Source organism: Leopardus geoffroyi, chromosome A2 (genome assembly GCF_018350155.1).
Source record: "Leopardus geoffroyi isolate Oge1 chromosome A2, O.geoffroyi_Oge1_pat1.0, whole genome shotgun sequence".
NCBI lineage: Eukaryota > Metazoa > Chordata > Mammalia > Carnivora > Felidae > Leopardus > Leopardus geoffroyi.
The window spans coordinates 133,456,227-133,478,726 of NC_059331.1; the positions used below are offsets into that span (position 1 = coordinate 133,456,227).

Consider the following 22,500-nt stretch of genomic DNA (forward strand, 5'->3'; position numbering starts at 1 on the left):
AGCACTGGTTCTAATTCAAGCTACTTTTGATGTGAAGAAGCAAGAAGGACACCCTGTGGCAAAATCTGGAACACTCGGTTTTCCTGCAAATGCTAGATTGATAGAAGCTTTTGCAAATGCATGTGGCTATGCATTAATATTTATCCAGGCTGTCATAAATGATTTCACATCATAGTGTTGGGGAACATGGTGCTTGTGGCAAAAACTTTAAAGTTTAATTATAATATATAATTTTTATGCAGAGGAGGCAAATGTCAGGACTTCTTTATTTTGAGCTAAGTCCTGGTCATTTTTAAAAAGCAGAGCAACTGCTTATATGTTGGGGTTTTTCACGACATGTAGGAATACAGCATTTCATTATGGGGAAGGCTGAAACATGAGTGAAAAAGTTTGCTGGGTGAGCTTCTGTTTACATTTTCGCATCACACTTAATTTGCTTGATATCTCTGCCACAAGTGGCCGCTTGGGAGTCTTTGTCCTTCCCATGCATTTTATTTAAATGCTTCTAAAACCTCCTCGTTGGGATCTGAACCCATTAAAAGAAGATACATGTTAAAAAAAAAAAAAATTAAAGGGCAGTTCCAAAGTTGTATTACACCTTCTTCGTTTCACTAGGCTGCCTTGGCAGAGAGCAGTTTGCCTTTGCTTAGTAACCCGGGACTGATCAATAACGCATCCAGTGGCCTGCTGCAGGCCGTCCATGAAGACCTCAATGGCTCCCTGGATCACATCGACAGCAATGGGAACAGCAGTCCAGGCTGCTCACCGCAGCCGCACATGTAAGTGGGTTAGCAGACCCCGCGACGGGAAGGGCCTGTACGCATATGCTTCTAGGATTCAGTAGTCTCCTGAAGTTGCTGATGGCATATGAGTACAAAATACAGTTTTAAGTAGAGTTCAATTGCCCCGTGTTCATGATACGAAAAAGTGTATCGAAATCAGTCTTAATGCATCTTTTAGATTCTCTCCAATGTTCCATAATTATTATACTAGCAGTCCTCTACAAATTCTTAGCACTAGGAGCATTCTCTTGGGGGTACAGCAGGGTCTAAGATGAGTCTACATCTTATGGGTCATTATCACAGTTTGGTTTGTATGGGGCAATAAAAATATTCATGATGGAATAAGTTGTCGTAATTTTTACTACTATTACAGGTCTCTAAACCATTTATGAACTGTAGTCAAGATATTGCCCGTTTTTATAAACCGTAAAATGCAAAGTTTAACTGTTAGCCACAGTTTACATAGAAGCTAGTAAAGTGTAACTTTTTGCCTGTCTTATAAATCAGTGTAATTACATATTCAACTTTAATTACTGGTGCGTCTGTATTGGCAAGGTTTATATGTTATATTTTATGCAAGACTACGATTCCTATTAATATTTAGCAGCTAACTATATCATTAATTACTCTAAAATCTTTCCCCTACCATCTTTTTAATGGAGCTGAGAGAGTAGATGTATTAAAAATTGATGTTTTGTGGATTTCAGAAATGTGTATGACACTTTAAAAAATGCCTGGCCTTATTCAGTAGGCCAAGCATATCAGTTTCTTGTTTACTAAAAAGTATTGACCTTGGTAGAACTTAGCATTTGGGGGAAAAATTATAATCTGAATAATAAAGTGTATACACCACACAGTTGTTAGGATGAGCCAACACTTAGGTCCATACTTCCTGGAGTTAAACATCATATACTTCTAAATTTCAAGTTATTGAGGTAAGACTAGTACTTTCTCTCATTTTTGTATTTTTCCCCCATCTCTGCATTAAATGTCTAGTCAAAGACCCGAATGAGAAATGTGGTCTTTATACACGCCTATATCCATTTGACCTTTCCTAGGATATTATTTTTGTTGACTTTTTAAACATCTTCTTCTATTTGACATATTAATGTCTTTAAGATCATGAGCTTAATTGCTTTCTAGCACTTTTACCCTATCACCTTTGCGCAAAACACACTGTGAACATTAATGTGTTTTATCAGGTTCCGAACCATTACTCTCTCAAAATGGAAAAATTTGTCTTTTGGAAGTGTCTTTAGATGTATTAAATAATACAAAAGAAGTAATAAAACTCGAAGTAGAAAGAACATGAATATATGCTCTTGAGAGCAGGAATACTCTAAAACAAGGAAAGTGAGCAATCAGACAAAAGTTTTTATACCTCTGCTTTATCCTATCAGCCAGGCAGTGGGTAGCTTGAGGCCTTTTACTTTCAGCAGTTCTCCTGAGTATGCTGGTGCTCGCTCTCTGTATAAAATGCTAAAACAATAAAACTTTAAAGAGCAAACAAGATTTAGGTCCTGTTTTCCCCTTTTTAAAAAAGACCTATTTCAGAGAAATGAAAGACGTTCATAATGAAAGTGTTTAAGCTGCTGCTGATATTACTCCCTGTGTTAATATGCAGTGGATACTGGTGGTCGTGTACCATATGGAAGGGTACGTAAAGAAGTGTTTTCTTAAATGTGAGCGTCCAGTGATAAGAATAATGAAATAAACATTAATGATTCAGTCAATAGTTTGTTAAACATTTTATTTTATAACCTGAAATAGTCATTGGGCTGAGCTATGGCATTGCTAGGTTAGTTGTATTTTTTTCTTTTGGCAATTGCTATTTCAGACTCTTCATTTTATTATTTAGTTGAATTTAATTGTGAAATATTTCAGCAAAAACATAGGATGTATAAAATAATATATAAAAATTATGGATTTAGTGCCTGATGTACTGCCACTATAGGTATATAAAGCTAAAATGTTCATAGTCAATTTATTGTATGTTTTCTGCCAATATGAATTAGTGCATGTGGAAAAATAACTTAGGTGTGTTTTCCATAGAGAGGTATAAGGAAAGCTTCCCTTGCCTGTTGGAAGTAGATTTCAGGAAAAAAAAATCCGAGGGAGACCAAATATGATCTTTTCCTAATTTATATAAATTACAATCAATTTTTTAATTATCTTGCAAAATATTGACTTGTCATTCATTCTTCGAATCTGTTTCTTCTATCATTAACTTTTTGTATATTGGACGTCAAATATTATTGATGGCATGTCACTTCAGCATTCTGTATCTTCATCTTTTTAGAGTTTGAATATACTTGTACTTAAAGAATGCTAAGCATTTTATGTACACTATGGGGCAAAGGAAAAATATTATCTGATTCTCTCAATCAAAATTTGGCTACATATAATTAAATGCACTTCCAAGTACTTTGTAAATTAAACAGAAGTGAAAGAATTGTTAGAGAATATTTAAGTTGAATATTTCTGTGCCCTGAAATAAAGCCATGGTACTTGTTATTTTGGAAGGGAGTAGTTCTACTGATGCAATTGGGAATGAGAAGTAGAAAGGCCTGCTGCTTTTGGTATATGGGCTCTAGTGACATATCGTTGGTGTTCCAACCCCAGATTTAGCACCTAATAGCTGAGTAGAATTCATTTCTTTCCTCAGTTTTCTAAGCTGAAAATGAGGTAACTAATAATAATACGTACCTCATAGGATTCTTTCAAATGAAATGAGTGCCTGGAAGATAATAATTCCTCCCCATGTCCCTCACACAGTTACTAGCTTTTATTACATCTTGTAATACCCCATTGTTACTCTAAGTGAAACCAAATATGATATTAAGATATTTCACATTTAATGCATTTTTAAGGTAGTGCATAAATGTGTGTTTAGTTTCCTTGACCATCCCTTTCCTTTTCCTCTCACCCCCTCTTATAATTCATGAAGTAAGCCAATCCACAAAAGGAAACAATATGACACAGAAGTTTATGGTAGTGAGCAGGTTACTCAGACTCAGCAGGATAAGGGATTTTTGAGAAAAGAAAAAAAAAAGATGTTATTTGAGGTTATAGATAATGAACAATCCAGATGAATAATACCAACCCAGAACAGGAACTCATGATATATGCCTAGAAAGCATTGACTAATAGGTTTGACAGGAATTTAGAATACAAAAAGGAAAACAGAATTTAGAATGTATGAAGTGGTGGTTAGTAGACTATTGAGTGTCTTAAATATCAAGCTGTGGTGTTTTTTTTTTAGGCTGTATGGAGCCTCTTAATGTCATGAGCTTGAGTTTCACACTGTCAGAGCTGTGCTTTAGGAAGAGTAATCTGGAAGTGTGCTAAACGAAACTCACACCTGGTAGGATATTCTGGAGTTGGGAGAGACTGAGAGCAGAAGATTAATTCTTGTGGTAGGTAGTACCTGACTTACGTACAAGCCTCAGAGTGGCGAGCAAGGAATCAATACAAGAAGTATTATGAGGAAAAAGACCAGATAAGACAACCCACTGAATGTTGGGGACAAAGAGGAAAATTAGGAAAAGTCATAGCAACTTTGGAAGCTCACAAAGAAAACTGGAAGTTGTAAGAGGAAAGGCTCAAGAGGGAAGACGATGTGTTCAGTATTTTACTTGTTGAATCCAAGAGCCTAAGTGTCCTTTGATTCAAGAAACTGAGCCTTTTTTGTTTGTTTGTTTGTTTGTTTAGTCTTTTTATTCAACTCCAAAATGGTATAATCAAAATCCAAATGGTAACATAGTAGAATATTGAAGTATTCTCCTGGGATTGGTAGAGATGTTTTGAAGTTTTAGAAGATTGGAATAGCTACAGATTAGTGCTTCTTATAAATTATTTTAGGAGAACAGGAGATGTCAAATTGTGATCCATATTCTGCAGTTTAATGCTCCATATTTAACACTTTCTCTTCACTCCAAGTTTTACTCTTAGAATGCCCTGAATGAAGGCTTTTGCCAAACTAGTGCATTCATTTTGCATTCACTACTTGCCTTTCTGCTTTTTCCTTTTTTAGCTCTTCATCTCCTTCCCCTTAACCTAAATTCTGCCTTTTCTTAGGAGCCTAGTCCTATTTTTCTAGGAAGCTTTCCTGAGTAATGGTGCTATCATGACGCACACTTTGCTCCACACTTTGGAAGAGCTTGCTCCACATACCATTTACTGGTACTAACAAAGCCTGTGTGTGAATGTGTGCACAAGCCTACTGCGTGCTCACTTTGCAGATAGCCCCAGCTGAAGGACAGATACTATGTTTTGGATGTATCGTACAATTTGAAACCTCCAACATGCTAACTCATATCAAGTAAGCACTTGGTAACTGTGTGATGACTATTACGAAGAATCACATGGAAGATGAGTTTATGTGAAATGGTTTGACTTCACAATGTAATCCCTACAAGAGGAAACCCAGGATTCTCTCTGAACTCTGCAGACAAAGGGAAAACAAGGGATTTTTAGAAGGAAGAGATGACTAAATAGAGTGTTCGTCTTTATGAGGGAACTCACAGATCTTTCTAAATATTGGTAAAGTTCATGAAGTTTTATTTTGAATTTTAATTATTTAGTTTGTATGTATTTTATAACTGTTCAAATTTATCAGAATAGTAAGTAGCAGCCCCCTTCACCTCATTCCTGATTGTCCTCTCAGATCTTGTTAAATTTTATTTATCTTGTTGAAGGTGAATTAAAAAAGAAAAAAAAGTACTGAAATTAATGCATTATTAATCAGATCGAATGTTCAAGGGGATTTTAGAAAAAAGGAAGAAAGGTTAAAGCTAGGTAGAATAATATAGATTCTACATAATAAGTTTCTTTAAACTTGATTTGACTCTTTTCAGCCAAATAGATTTTAAAATATGTATTTTATACTGTTGTCAAAGAGTTATAGAGTCATCATGGTCTGAACAAATGTAAAGAATACTTCCCCAGGGCGCCTGGGTGGCTCAGTTGGTTAAGCGGCCGACTTCGGCTCAGGTCATGGTTTCGTGGTCCGTGAATTCGGGCCCCGCGTCGGGCTCTGTGCTGACAGCTCAGAGCCTGGAGCCTGTTTCAGATTCTGTGTCTCCCTCTCTCTGACCCTCCCCTGTTCATGCTCTGTCTCTCCCTGTCTCAAAAATAAATAAAGCATTAAAAAAAAATTAAAAAAAAAAAAAAAAAGAATACTTCCCCTGGGGCTCCTGGTTGGCTCAGTTGGTTAAGCTTCCAACTTCAGCTCAGATCATGATCCTACAATTCGGTTCATGAGTTCGAGCCCCATGTCGGGCTCTGTCCTGACATCTTAGAGCCTGGAGCCTGCTTCAGATTCTCTGTCTCCCTCTCTCTCTGCCCCTCCCCTGCTCATGCTCTGTCTCTGTCTCTCAAAAATAAACATTTAAAGAAATTAAAAGAAATAAGAATACCTCCCCTAAGTCTGAGCTGTGTATCATTATTATTTTAGAATACTCTTCCCTTATGTTCCTCATGCCAATATTTCCTCCTTACTGACTTCTCGGAGTTCTACAGAATATGGATAAAATTAAGTTAGATACTTGTTTTATATCAATGTTCGCCTCTTAAAAAGACTACTTACAGAGGATTGATGCTGTGTTCAAGCGGAAATAATTTGAACTTACTCCCTTCTCCCACAAGTTAAACATAACTGAATGAAAAGATAAGAAAACATTTGGAGCAGAGCTGGAAGGTGAACTTGTACTGGTAGAATCAGTCCATTTCCTGTCTCCTTCTAAACCTGAAGCAAAAAGAGAAGTTTATTGATATACCTACCATATTTAGTTCAACTTGGTTCTTTTTTTTTTTTTTTTTAACTAATCAGTTGTTTCTCCTTGCTCTTAATAAGTTGGTTCATCTTTGCTTTTTTTTTTTCTCTTTTGAAACATGTTAAGTGAGATTCCTATTTTTGTATTTTCAAATTTTGTTTCTAGAGATCAAAATCAATGTTCTTCCTAGACTGGTTTTGTATTGAGGCCTTTACTCACAAAGCCTTCCATTGTCATGTCGTTCCCCTTTCTGATTATTAGAGTCTCCTACTGTTGAGTTTTCAGATCATTTCTTACATGTCATTCCTGAATCCTTTCAGCCTCTGTGTCATTTCAAAGTTCTACTCGCTAATAATATTCTACATTAGTTGCAGGTGATTATTATTTTCTCCCTCTTATTAAAGCAAATATTTGAAGTTCGAGAGTTAATGATCTTCCATATAGAATCAGAATGTTAATATGGTTCATATAAGACCAGAAAATAAATCTGTTGTCCTTAGAAGCCAAAACTTTAGAGTAATGAAATCAAAGGCTGAGGCATCACATAAAAGGAGTCATATAGTAGTATTTCAGGACTGCAACAGGGATCACATTAATCTTTTTGATTAACATGTTGAACACGTATTCTACGTGCCCCAGAACTTTCTATACAATGCGTGTCCCAGTCCTCTTTACAGCATCCTCTGCTTCTTGAGAACCTCAGTGGTTGTATCATTCCAATGATAAACTTCAGCCTCTCTTGGCAATTATATTTTGCAACCAAAGAGCACTAAAAAGGACCTCCGGACTCCCATTTTGTAAAACAGCATTGAAAATCAAATATAAATCGTGACTTGTCATAGAACATAATAAAGATATTCGCGTATATAATATTGCCTTGCTTCCTTCTCTGCTCCTTGGCTGCCTTAAAATTTAAATTGCACTTTGTAGGTACATGCAGAATTTGCAGACCCTACACCTTTAGTTGGTGACATTTTATGTAAAATCCCTACAGACCTTAGATCTCTCTGTGGACAAAAGCATTTAAAATTAAAGTGGCTCTGTATTTCAGAGGAAAGCAGTTGAAAGTGACTGACAAGTTGAGCAAGTAGAATGCTCTCTCTCATTGTTTTCATGCTGGTTAAGCCCACGCTATTTTTGCTGATATTTTGGATCATTAAGAGGCATTTTGAAAAAACAAAAAAAACAAAAAACAAAACAAAACAAAAAGAACATTTTGAAGCTCTAAACATAAAAGCTTCTTTTCCTTTTTCTTTCTTTCTTTCTTTTTTTTTTTTTTTTGCTTTACATACGTTTTTGCAGATTTTCTAATTCACAACTTTTCAGTCACCGTTTTTATTTTGTTTGTTTGTTTGTTTGTTTATTTATTTATTTATTTATTTATTTATTTATTTATTTATTTATGTTTTGGTCCTAGCATTTCTGGGCCTCATAATTCTCATTCTGAGTTAATTCCATTTTTATTTGATCTCTAAACTTTTCATTAACTTTGCTAGTTATCTTTGAGATCTCTTTCCAAAGTGATTGTACAAAACTTATGATTATGCCAGCTCTTTATCATCTCGTCTTTTTTTTTTTTTAAGTGCTACAAGTGTGGCTCAGTGGCTGCTGTTCTTTTTTACATTATTCCAGTCCCCATATGTGGCACTTACAACTCATTCTAGTTCCTCTTAATAAAAAGATCCTCCCAGAGGTACAGAGCCTTCAGCTAAAAGGTGTTGTCTCCCTACCGTGCCAATTGTGGGAATTTGTGGGTTCCTATAGGGTTTTGAAGGATTTTTATAGAACTATACAGATGATATCTGACATCCATGGCTTGAATCCCCACCATTTAGGCAAAGTGTGTCGGAAAACTTTTAGCTGACAGTACTGTAGCTTACTGATTTTATTTCATATCTAAAGAAGATACCTTGTTAGAAGGAACATCTTCATTTGCACTAACACAGGTTGAGCCTTAGAAATTTCCTTTCTCTAAGGGTCAAAATGTCATTGACTGCATTGTTAGAAAAGGAATATTGCTATGCTGTATTAATTTCTTCCTACTTCTAATACCAGGGTGAAATGAAGATTTTAATATACCTGTATGGTGTTTTAACTTCAGCTTTTGACGTGGGATTTGGGAAGTGGATGTATATTTGGCAACTATAGGAATTTTATGACCAAAGGTATTTATTACATGAAGTCAGCTATCATTTCAGAATATTACGTAATGTGAAATTACTTTCCATGGTGAAAAATTATATTTTAATATGTGTTACAATTATATGTATTTTAACTAGTTTATCAGAATTTAAAATTGATCATTAACATGAGTGTCACAATATACTTGAATATTTTGACACCAAAAACTACAGTATAAAACTTTTTACTGGGTTTCTCTATTCCGTAAGCAGTTTCTATCATTAGAATAGAATTAAATAATTCATGTAAGCAACAGATGATCAAATAGTTTAATATAACTAGTGGAAACTAATGTTCTTGTGTTCATTCAACATTATCTTAATCTTTGAAGACTAAAAATGGAGTAACATCATCAAAACATTTAAAAGTCAGAAGTAACAGTATTCATTCAATGGATACTCATGCAATGTTACCTTACTCTATAAGAATTTGCATTTGCAACATTAAATATAAGATCCCTTCGCTGGGGCACCTGGGTGGCTCAGTCCGTTAGGCTTCCGACTTTTGACTTCAGCTCAGGTCATGATCTCACAGTTCACGAGGTTGAGCCCCACATCAGGCTCCATGCTGTCAGAACAGAGCTTGGAATACTCTCTCTCCATCTCTCTCTGTCCATTCCTCATCTATTCTCTCTCTCTCATTCTATCTCTCTGTCCATCTCTCTCTCAAAAATAAATAAATGAACGTTAAAAATAAGATTCCTTTTGTTAATTTGCAGGTTAAAAAAGGACATAATGTATTAGATTTAGAACAAGAGGTAACTATTGGCTTTATTCCCTATTTCAATCTTGTGTTTGGAACTAATAGAGCATAACTTAGCGTAGTTCAGGAGAAAACTGAACACTGAGCCAACACTACAATTTAATTTGAGCAGAGAAATAGTTTCAGCAGAGCGGCCAGTCTCACAGATTAGACAGACCTAGTGACATGAACCATATGTAATCCTGGTGGACAGCAATCTCTGTAAAGATATCCAGGAGAGAGCTTCATCAAGAGCCAACAGTGGATGGACAACATCCCATCAGGCAATGTGGCAAGGGGAAATAGACCACAGTCCAGAAAATGGGTGAGCCACACTGAGGGGGGAGGGGGCTAGCCACAGCCGTAGGGCCCAGTTATAGGACTTTGAGGGCAAAGTCTTCAAGGAGCCAGAAGCCAAGTTATCAAAGAGGGAATTAGGAACAGGGATATACATTTTGTGTACCTTTATACCCATCCTGACATTTTTGATTGAAACTTATTCCAAGAAACAAGGCAAACACATTTCTTGGATGAATAGTTCAAAGGAGTTCCGGAGCAGCAGCAAAGCCCCCTTAATGGCTGAGTGTCAAGATTTAATTTAGATTTTCTTTTATTTCACTGGCCTACAGATCAGAAATATAAAGGTCCTAGATCCCCAGCTAGATGTTGGTTGAAGGTTTCCATTTATGAGACACAAAATTGAATAGTACCAATTATATCTCAACATGCAACTAGTTTTAATTCTGAGATTGGGCAAAATCTGTTCATACTCATCAAGGATCAAAGTAATTACAATTGTATTTTCATTTTATTGCAGCTGTTTGGGTCATATCTATTACTTTTATAAATCAAATAGAATGATAAATCATAATGAATTTTGTTGTTATGTTTTTTTTAAGAGCACTGCAGCAAAACTATCTGAAATCATTTGGGAGCGAGCCTTCAAATCATGTAAAATCCAGGTCCTTTAAACAATGTTGCATAAATTTGAATAAATTTCAGTATAATGCTGAAGGTAAGGGCAAGAAATCTTAGAGAAATTCTGATACACATATATATGCGTACAATTTATAAAATTATGTTTTATTAACCTTAGTCCACCTTTTTGTTATATTTCTTAGAACTTCTATTGACTTTAAATGGAACTTTAGGTCTCCATCTTGGGGTCAGATCCATTGGGATGTAGGATAGAATTATAAACTCCATCCTTGAGACTGGCAGTGTATCTTAGAAAAGAAATTTTTATTACAGTTATCTGGAAACAATATTCCTTTCAATCAAATAAATGGCTGTGATTTTTAGATGACAGATTAAAGGAGATATAAGATTTATTAACTATATTAGGATTAAAGTTGTATTCTGACCTTAAGATGAAAAATTAAAATTCATTTGTCAGTTTATTTTTAGCCAACACAAAAAGGTGTAGGAAATTTAGCAGGGCATTTTCTAATTATATTCTGAATGAAACAAGTGATACAAGGTATACATGGAAAGAGGAATCACTTGTTCACTCCAGTTGTTCTGTCTTGCTATTCCTGGTTGCACATTTCCGGGAGGAAGAATATTTTTATTTTCATCAAGAGATAAGCAGAATTTTTATCTTTTGAAATGGGGTAATAACTGGAGTAGTAGTTCCAAGTACTGTTCTAATGGTAGCTATGTGCAGACTCATTCAAATCAAAACGAAGATAATTCAGACAATAGTAAAAATTTTGTGGTAAATGTTATTTTAATTTACAGAAGAGAAAATCTTGAAAAATAATAAACTGGAAAAAATTTAACTATACTAGTAAGTATCTGTTTTGTAATTTCTTTAATAAATCTATAGCTAATTTTTCATGTCTAGTGGCTTTAATATATGGCCTTCTTATTGACTTTTGTAAAACAGAATTATTTCTCTGCTGTGTGTTTAATTTAGGAAATAAAATCTATATTTTGGCAGAAGGAGGATTATTATATCAAAAGAATAAAATCTTAAGTAAAATTAAGCAAATAGTTTCTCAATGTCAGTGTAGGTAACTTTAGTTGTTTAATTACTCACATTAGGCTAAGATCATCTCTCATTTTAAAAAAATACTATGAAGAGCACCTGGGTGGCTCAGTCGGTTAAATATCCAACTCTCGATTTCGGCTCAGGTCATGATCTCATGGTTTGTGGGTTCAAGCCCCACATCGGGGCTGTGAGCTGACAGTGCAGAGCCTTCTTGGGATTCTCTCTCTTGCCTCTCTCCCTGTGCCCCTACCCCACTTGCTCTCCCTCTCAAAGTAGATCAATAAAAGTACAACGGAAACTTTTTTCTTTTAAAATCAAACTTTTCCTTTTAAAACTTTAGTTTCATTCATTACCTATTTCTTTGATATGTTAAACTAAAATACTTCCTAAACAAAATATTACTCTAAAAGTTACAAGTGTTTAAGAAACAGGAATTGTTTCTCATTTCAACCTGAATTTATACAAATGGAGATAACTAAACTTGCAAATTTTATAAATCTACCCTTAAGTTCCAAATATAATTATATCATTTCCTTGTATTTATACTAGAAGGAAATGAGTAAAATTGAATTTCCACAATCTCCATTTTTCATATGCTTTCTAAATGTACATCAATTATCTCACTAGTTTTCCTCTAAAACTTCTTCTTTGGGGGAAAAAAAGACTTTTAAAAAATTATTTGATGTGATTGAATCTTCTAAGATACCAGTTGATAGAAGTTAGCTACTCAAAAGTAACAAACAAAACTAAAAATTGAGTATCATGAAGCTAAATCTTTGTGTCTTAATAAAGGATCCTGTGCTTATATTTTAGAATTCATTGTACATCGTTAAAGCAATGATATTTATGTAGTAAGTAAAGATTGCACAATTAGCAAATTTGAACTAATTGAAGCAAATTTTTTTCAAGCATATATAAAATTAATAGTTAAAGTGCTAATCTTAAGCACTGGGCGTCGTATGGAAACCAATTTGACAATAAATTTCATATATTAAAAACGAAAACAAAAACAAAAACAAATAAAGTGCTAATCTTATAATTTGATTTTTTTATAATGCTTACATACTAGTACTTATCATTATTCATTCTACAGTTCTGTGCCAAGAACTAAATATAGACATTATAAATAGCTAAAAGAAAACCCCATCTTATCCAGGTATTTCCTTTTAATTAGAAATATTTTGATTTGGGGGCACCTGGGCGTCTCGGTTGGTTGAGCGTCCAGCTCTTGATTTTGGCTCAGGTCGTGATCTTACCGTTCTGAGCTTGAGCCCCGTATCAGGCTCTGCACTGGGCATGGAGCCTGCCTAAGATTCTCTCTCTCCCACTCCCTCTGCCCCTTCCCCTGCTAGCTTGTGCTGCGTGCTCTCCCTCTCTCTCTCTCTTTCTCTCTCTCTCTCTCTCTCGAAGAAGAAGAAGAAGAAGAAGAAGAAGAAGAAGGGAAGAGAAAAGAAAAGAAAAAAGAAAATAAAAATTTTGATTTTTTTGGTGAAATAGTGAAAACCTATACAAATCAATGGACAGCATATTAGCCTATAGCAATACTCATTATACTCTGATATTTTTTTAATGTTGTTAATCAACAATTAGGACATAATGATAAAAGAGGTAAAGAATTTGTATGACTATAAATATTTTCTGTTGGAGTTAACCAGTGTATATACCATGCAAGTTAAAGGTATCCAAACTAAATAAATTAAATAGAAGTAATGCATGGTTTAAGGACTATACATATTTCAGGATATACAGTATGTTTCTCAAAGAACTGTAAATATGTTAATTTTACTGGATAAATATTGCTATATTGGGTCAAATATAATCAATATCCACAGTAGAATTGAAGCATTAGGGCCCTAACACTATTTCTGAGAATAGTTTTTTGAGTATTCTCCCAGGAGTAACATTTTTTTTGTAGTAATGATTCATAGTTACTGAGAGAAGCATGTTTTATCCTTCAGGTGTGCTACGACAGGGGAAAGGTTAAAAATATTCTTACTGGATTTTTAAAAGATGTATTATACCTCTTCATATAAAATGTTTATTATTCTTTTAAGTAGGTACACTGTATGAAATATATTATAATTTTTCTGAAATAACTAGGATTATCTAAAGAAAAGGTACAAAGATATCTCCTAATCATTAAAACACAAAAACAATTTTAATCTAGCATTACATTTAGTTCTGACTTACAAATGTGTGATAAAAGTAACTGTACATTTCCTAAAATTATCCATATTGTAGATATGAGCTATTAATTGTAATTTTTACAAAGCATTTGTGCATATACCGTAATACTTAAGACTTAAAATTTTCCCAACAAGTGTCCCCTTAGGATGGACACTGGGTGTTATATGTAAGTGATGAATCACTGGGTTCTACTTCTGAAGTCAAGACTACATTATATGTTAACTAACTTGAGAATAAAATAAATAAATAAATAAACAAACTAAAAAATATACATAGAAAATAATGATACATGCTGTCAATAAATAACTAGCACATTCTTTACATGATCAATTAACCTGGTTTTAGATCAACCTTGAAAATTCCTAATATCTTGATTGAATGACCAACAATTTATCAAATACTACCATATGTCTAGTCCTAAAAAATAAAAAAAAGAGAGAAACTTAAAATTTTATGATTAGCTTCATGGTGTTAGTAAATATTGTATTTCTGAAAGCCTCAAACAAATTTACATTGTGCCACTGAGTTTCTCATAAAAAATGACATATAAATATTTTAATTGTTACATTTGATAACTGTTAAATAAGGACACACTGTTGTGATTCTACAATCTAACATCTATTGACTTAAATATATTTAGAACATCTCAGTTAAAGAGAACTTTATTCATAGTACTTTCTTAATCTTAAAAACAAACAAACAAACAAAACTAGGACGAGTGTATCGGATCTTTTACTTAGTCTTGAATAAGAAGTAAATGAAGACAATTTATATTCCTCTAAGGAATATATTATGTGACCACAATCTGAAAAGATAACCCCCCCCATTATAATTTGACTCTTTGCTTTAGGATATGGACAAAAATTAACATTTCTTCTGCCTTTCATGGTGCCTTGAGTGCTTATAAATTTCATAACCAAAGAACCAACACATTCCTTCAGGCAATGAATCAGTCTATTAATGTAGCTAGGCCTCTGTTTGTGTTTTGGTATATACTATTATTGAGAGTGGTCTGTAAAAGTGAGAGAGAAACTGGAGTGTAAAAATCAACTGCTACTTGGCATTTCCTTCTACTAGAGGTTTGGCAGGTTGAACATCACAGAAATAAGTTTCATTCATTTGATTGAATAAACATTTAATGAGCAATTATTATATGCAATGCACTGTGCTAGAAAGTGGCAGATGGTCTATACCTACAAAGAGGTAAAACTCTGGTAGAGCAATGGATATCTGCATAGACAGTGAGAGAGACCAAGTAAAAGAATGAAGACAGTTACCAGCCTGATTGTAAATTCAAAGAACTAAGTGTAGGCACACAGAGAATCAGAAAAGGCTTTGTGGGAGCTCTAGCTTTGAGTTAGGCTTCACATGAAGTAAATTTTTAGGGTGAACTTTATGAAATTATTTCTATTTGATGGATTTTGCTTACAAAAATACCAAATTTCTCAACCTAATATTAAGCAGAGATGAGGTAAGAGAAGATAGGTGCAAAGGATTTAAGGATTACAAGCAAAGGTGACTATCATTCAGAGAACGGGCAATAATTCCTTTGCCTTGGTGTGGCAACCAGCCTAGAGGAGAATGCCTGTGGGATGGGATTGGACAGAGGGAGCCCTATCTTAGAGTTCATTAGCCTCCAAGCTGATGATAGGGTGGGGGCATTTTTTAAAAATCACCAATTATTTGGAGTTTCTTAACAAGACCCTCATGGGTATATGTTACCTACTTTTAAAAAGGCTTACCTCTTTTCTTTTTTTGTTACTCATCTCTAGAAATAGTAGAGTTTTTGGACTTGAGAAAGTCACCACACTTTATGCACTTTTCCTTCGCTATTCAGTTTTAAAATATGTTTTTAAAGTTTTTGTTTAAATTCAAATTAGTTCACATACAGTGTAATATTAGTCTCAGGTGTATAGTGATTCAGCACTTCCATACAATTCCCGGTACTGATCACAAGTGTCCTCCTTAATCCCCAACCCCTATTTCACCCTTCCCCCCACCCACTTGCCCTCTGGTAACCCTGTTTGTTCTCTGTAGTTAAGAGTCTTGGTTTCTTGGTTTGTCTCTCTTTTTTTTCCCCCTCTGGTCATTTGGTTCTTAAATTCCACATACAAATTAAATCATATGGTATTTGTCTTTGACTTACTTCACTTAGCATAATTCTCTCTAGTTCCATCCATGTCCTTGCAAATGGCAAGATTTCATTCTTTTTGATGGCTGAGTGATATTCCACTGTACGTATATACCACTTCTTCTTTATCCATTCACCAGTTGATGCATACTTGGGCTGTTTCCATAATTTGGCTATTGTTGATAATGCTGCTATAAACATTGGGGTGCATGTATCCTTTCAAATCTGTATTTTTGTGTCCTTTGGGTAAATACCTAGTAGTGCAATTGCTGAATCTTAGGATAGTTCTATTTTTAACTTTTTGAGGAACCTCCATACTATTTTTGAAAATGGCCACACCAGTTTGCTCTCCCACCAAGACAGCAAGAGGGTTCCCTTTTCTCCACATCCTCGCAAACACCTGTTTTTTCTTGTGTTTTTAATTTTAGCCATTCTGATAGGTGTGAGGGTGATATCTCATTGTAGTTTTGATTTGTATTTCCCTGATGATCAGTGATGTTGAGCATCTTTTCATGTGTCTCTTGGTTATCTGGATGTCTTCTTTGGAAAAATGTCTATTCATGTCTTCTGCCCATTTTTAAATTAGGTTATTCATTTTTTGGGTGTTGAGGGTTTGTAAGTTCTTTATATATTTTGGATACTAACCTTTTATCAGATATGTTATTTGCAAATGTCTTCTCCCATTCCAAAGATTGCCTTTTAGTTTTGTTGATTGTTTCCTTCACTGTGAAGAAGTTTTTTTTTTTTTTATTTTTATTAAGTCTTTAAAATAACATAAGAAGGGGTGTCTGGTTGGCTTAGTCTGTTAAGCATGCAACTTTGGCTCTGGTTATGATCTCACAGTTCATGAATTCGAGCCCCATGTCAGGCTCTGCATTGACAGCTCAGAGCCTGGAGCCTGCTTCACATTCTGTGTCTTTCTCTTTTTGTCCTTCTCCCACTTGTGCTCTCTTTCTCTCTAAATAAATAAATAAACAAACAAACATTAAAAAATATATAAAGTGACATAAGAACACAAAGTAAGGATTAAAAATATATAAAATATCTAAATATCGAGTATCAATAGCCTTTATGAGTTTTTGTGATCATTTTTGCTACTGACTGCTCTCTCAATCACAAAGAGGACTATAGAGATTCATTTTCAATATCTTCTCATCTTCCAGTTTCTAATATCTCCCACTTTCTGGGATCTACTTCTTTTCCTTGAGCAATTAAAATAGAAAATATAAAGATTCATCAAAATTGTATATGAGTTATGGACAGTCATCTCCTCTTTTAACTTCTAGAATCTTCTTTTAAACTTGAGATAGAGCATGCACACATGCTGGGGAGGGGCAGAGAGAGATTGGGGAGAGAGAATTCCAAACAGGCTCCACACTGACAGAGCAGAACCTGATGTAGGGCTCGAACTCACGAACCATGAGATCATGACCTGAGCCAAAGTCAGATACTTAACTGATTGAGCCACCCAGGTGCCCCAACCACTTAGAATTTTGGACATAGATGTAGGTCCTTCTAGCTCCGTGGTAGAGCATATGAGGGAACTGTTTCACATACACATAAATTTAGGATCAATGGATGCAAAACCGTTTTACTCCGTGGCCTATAGCCTAAATTTTTCACTGCTCTCCACTGTTCCTAATCCCTCCACCTTAGTCCTAACCATCATTACCTGTTACACTGTTTTAGTGGTCTCCTAACTGAGAATCCTCCCTCCAGTGTCCTACACTCAGTGTAAGCTTTGCAAGTTAATCCTCCAAAACTCTTCTATCTTTTCGCTGCCGGGCTCAGAAACCATCAATAGCCCTTCAGCTGGCAGAGAATAAATTTTAAACTCCATAAAATGCAACTCAAGGGCCCTTCACCATCTGACCTTGCTCTGCTTTCTAACATATTTCTTTATTACTAACCCTCCTTTCTCCATGGCCTCTGCACACTCTCAGGTTTCCCACAACACATTTAAGATTATCCATTTTCCCCATTTCCACTCAGAAGGTCCTTTCCCTCGTTTCTGCATTATGAACATTTTCACATATTTCAAAGCCTGCCTGAAGTGACACCTCCCTCTTTCATAAAGTACTCACTGATTGCATTGCCAGAATTTACCTCCCCTCTTTCCTAACACTTTGTCAACTGTGGTACTGATCACATTCTGCCTGGTATCAGAGTTACTTTTGTATACATCGTACCTCCTATTACATTGGAAACTATGAAAACAGGAACTATTGTTCATATCAGCCCCTAGCCCAGTGGTTTGCACATAATGTCTGTTGAATTCTTTTCACTTTTAACAAGAAGTAACTTTTATCCATCTAGAAGCACTTCCCTTTCATTTACTGACTTTGTACCTCTCTGTCAGAGAGTAATAGCAGACTTTACATCTCTCAGTCACTAAATACTTGCTCTCCATTTATCCAGAGAAATTCCAAATAGCATTCTAGTTCTCCCAAATGCAAGTTATATTAAATTAGGAGGTGGGTTTATCTTCTTTAAACTAGAAATATAAATCACTGCATTTCTGTAGAAAATCAGAGGTAGTCGACTACACAGAATAGCTGAATTCGAAATCTTCTATTTAGGGGCACCTGGGTGACTCAGTTGGTTAAGCGTCTGACTGGCTCAGGTCATGATCTTGTAGTTCGTGGGTTTGAGTCCTGAGTCCGACCCTGCTGACAGCTCAGAGCCTGCAGCCTGCTTCGGATTCTGTGTCTCCCTCTCTCTCTGCCCCTCCCCCACTGACACTCTGTCTCTCTCTCTCAAAAATAAATAAGCATTTAAAAAATCTATTTGGGGCGCCTGGGTGGCTTAGTCAAGCCCAATGTTGGGCTTGGCACTGACAGCACTGACAGAGCAGAGCCTGCTGGGTATTATCTCCCTCCCTCTCTCTCTTCCCTTCCCCCACTCATTCTCTCTCAAAAAATAAAAATAAAAAAACTTTTTAAGAAAAATTTATTTCATGGAAAGAAAAGTTTTTAAACCATTCGCAATGAATTTGTGGATTCTTGTTTGAAAGAACATCCATTATTTACCAAATGGATCATTTGCTTTAAAATCAAAGATGAACTTGTTTCCAAATCCACCTAAAGAAATATGCCATATTTATCAGGTTAAGAACGACTACAGTGACTATCAAACATGATTACCTTCTTTCTGTGTCCTCCTATGCCAAAGGTTTGTACTCTTACGTCTGTAGTAATACAGATGCCTGGCTTGTGTTAGGTGCCCAGTAACTAAATAAGTGGCTGGCAAAATCATCCAATCCAGACTTCATAGACTCCTGCCTTAAAATATGTTAAAAATACGTCTCTTTATTATCCCTATTCAAGTTTTCAGACAATAAAAAAATCAGTGACTCCACTGGTTTTATTCTTTCTTTCATTATGTCCATAAGTTAAAAAAAAAAAAAAAAAAGCTAATGTTTTGATGTTTCAAATGCATATCATCTATTTTGTTCCTGGAAACAACTGATTTTATTTGTTTGAAGTAGCTTCTACTTTACTTATTATTAAAGACTCTGTTAAGGACTGCAGTTTAATCTGTACGATACCTCAAGCCATCCCTGAAGGAAGCAGCACATAAATTTCAAATCAGTGAAAGGAAAACATGGCATGATGAATATCGAAACCATCCTCAAACCCAGAAAGAACTATCATCAGGATAGTCAAGGATTTCTCTCTTTTGTCCATTTGAACTTTCTCTTACTTTATTGTCTTAAAAGAATGCCATTAAGAGTATACATACATTGCAGGTCTTCTTAGAGGCAAATCATCTTTCCCAGCTGTGAACTCCTCCTGTCTCAATCGCTCCTTCTCTTAGTACATTTATGGAGGGCAATCTTGTAGTTATCTGGGTACATATTTCTTCCATATTAGACTGCAAATTCTTTGATCGCTATTTAAAGCCCCCACAGTGCCTTATATATGGAAAGTACTCCATACACTTTTGTTAAATTAATTATTGGCACTAAAAGATAATAGTTACATGTTATTGGCTCTTACTGTCAGAGTGAGATTGATGTTCTTTACATCATTACAGACACAGGGGACATGGCTCAAAACACAGCACAAAGGAATTTTTGGCAGAAAAAAAAAATTCCCCAATAAGTGTATGTTTATTGCTATATCTCTGAAAATGTCCACTTTTGAGTCAACTTTGAGTTAACCTATGAAAGGTTTCTTCAGCTAAACATACACTATCAGACTCCATAAGCCCTTATGTGCACAGCAAATGTGAGGCAAGCCTGGACCATTCAATGCACACATGTTAATGATTTTAATGGCAAGCTAATGATGAGCCCTGGGATGGATGATGGAGGAGAGTAAGTGCAGGAGGTCGGTGTACAGGGCTTTTCAATGATGGCCCTTCTACTCTGAAATTTGCTTTCCTCCGTTGATCTAAAAATGATCCAAGATATGACCTGGGCTTCTGGTTTAGTGTTTCTGTGTTCAGAAAATTATTAGTAAATAATTCTTTGGAATAATTATATTAATATGTCATGTTATTTTGTTCCATTGACTTTCTTACCTCAAATGTACTTTTAAGGAAGCGCAGCTGTTACTAGGATTACTTTAATAACCCTAATGCCTGGCATCTGATATGTGGGGGACATATATCATTCTTTTATGACTTTTCTGATATAGTAATAGAAATCTCACATTGGGAGAAGGGCTAAAATATTTTTAGAGCTAATTAAACTCATACAGTGTTTAAAATTAGATCATGTATTTATACATATCTTCTCCCAAATGTATTTAAGGTTGTAATTATATCATGACTGTATCTAACATTCATTGATCACTTATGACCCAGGCACTGTTCTAAGTGGTTCACATATATAAAAAAATCACTTAATCCTCCTAACAACTGTATAAAGTGGGTACTTTATTACTCCTCTTTTATGAGTAAAGAAAAGGACATATAGAGTAACTTCCCAGTCACACAGCTAGGACGTAAGGAAGCCAGGATTCAAACCCAAACATTTTATCCTTAAAGCCCACTATATCATTAACCACTTAATCACTGCTACGTGACCAAAGGTTATAAATGAGGTGCCTAAATTACTCAGTATTACTTTATACTATACTTATAAGTTAATCAAAATACCAAGCACATATAATTTACTATTTTAAATTACACCCTAGTAATTAGAACCTATAAAATATTTTCACTGGAGAAGAGGATACAGAAGGCAGAATTGGTGAGCACTGAACAGAGAGGGTGTTTCTTTAAAAGCATTCCTTTATTTTATTTGAATTGTCAGAAATGTTTCTACGGTGGAGGGGAGTATTTTCGCAAGAAAAATTAATGATCTTACAGTGGTGTTAACACAGGGTACCTTAAAAAAATGAACACTACAGGGGGCACCTGGGGTATCTCATTTGGTTAAGCACCCCACTCTTGATTTCAGCTCAGGTCATAATCTCACAGTCATGGGATCAAGGCCCACGTCAGGCTCCCCTCTCTCAAAATAAATGAACAAACGGTTTAAAAAAAAAAAAGAAAGAAACAGTATAGAAATATCCACGTTTTTTCCTAAAAAGAAAATATCTGTAATGGGGACAAAAAGGGAAAGATGTTGCTAATGGCCACAGAAGAGATTAATGCCTTATTTGTCCTACAACCCACCAAAGGCATGTGGTTTCCTTGTGTTCAATTTCCCTTCAGGTGTCATATGAAGCATGGAAGCATGGAGATCCAAAAATGTGAAATATAATATGAGTGGGGATAATCATGATGGAATTTTATTTTTATTGAAAAAGATTCCCCCCACCTACAGGCATAGGTCCTATAACTTTCAAACAATCTTATTCTCTGAGATGCTTAATCTCTCTTGTTACTTTCTTATTTCTTTCTTAGATATTGTGCTGGTAGCAATAAATATTTTAAAAATTGAGTATTAATAATTATTAGCTTTGGTTTTAGTTTATTTTTAGTAAGTTAGCAGTCTAATACTGTAGCCTTAAGGGAAAATTTTATTTACATCTTTCCCAGGTCTCATACCTTGTTTGTGAACTACTTCTGGATGGTAAGGATTCTAAGTATACTTAGTTCCAGAGAGAAACTTTCCCTCTCTCTCTCTTTAAAGTAGGCTTCATGCCCCACATGGGGCTTGAACTCATGACCCTGAGATCAAGAGTTGCATGCTCTACAAACTGAGCCATCCAGGCACCCTGAAATTTTTTTAGAATTGGTGCAAATGAGGGGCACCTGGGTGGCTCAGTCAGTTAAGTGTCCAACTTCAGCTCAGGTCATGATCTTGTGGTTCATGAGTTCGAGCCCTATGTCAGGCACTCTGCTGTGAGCTCAGAGCCTGCTTCAGATCCTCTGTCTCCCTCTTTCTCTCCCCTCCCCTACTTGCTCTCTCTCTCTCTCTCTCTCAATAAACATTAAGAAAATCTCTAGAATTGGTGCAAATGAAACTCTGAGTGACTTGATGGCACGTCATTTATCCAATCAACACATATTTACTAGGTGCTTGCTATATCCATTGCTCTCCTGATCTGTGAAGTTCATAGCCTAGTTGGCAAGACTTGGTACCACCACCACTAGAAAGAATTAAGTTCAGTGCACTTGATGAAGGCAACATGGGATAGCAGGAATAACAAGATTCCAAGAAACATTGCAGAGGCCAGCATGTATACTAGTCCTGGCTTTACCTGTACTTGTAACACTTGGAAAGTGACTCCCACTCTGTGCAATAGGAGCGTTGAA

General features: G+C 35.4%; 1 protein-coding gene across 1 annotated transcript in view; it reads left to right on the forward strand.

Annotated features, from left to right (window-relative positions):
- The window catches only part of FOXP2 (forkhead box P2), a 566,087-nt gene that overhangs the window by 533,712 nt on the left and 9,875 nt on the right, over positions 1-22,500 (forward strand). Inside the window, exon 19 of the mRNA XM_045495376.1 lies at positions 616-779. Coding sequence (XP_045351332.1) covers positions 616-779 — 164 coding nt within the window. The remainder of the gene's footprint in view (positions 1-615; positions 780-22,500) is intronic.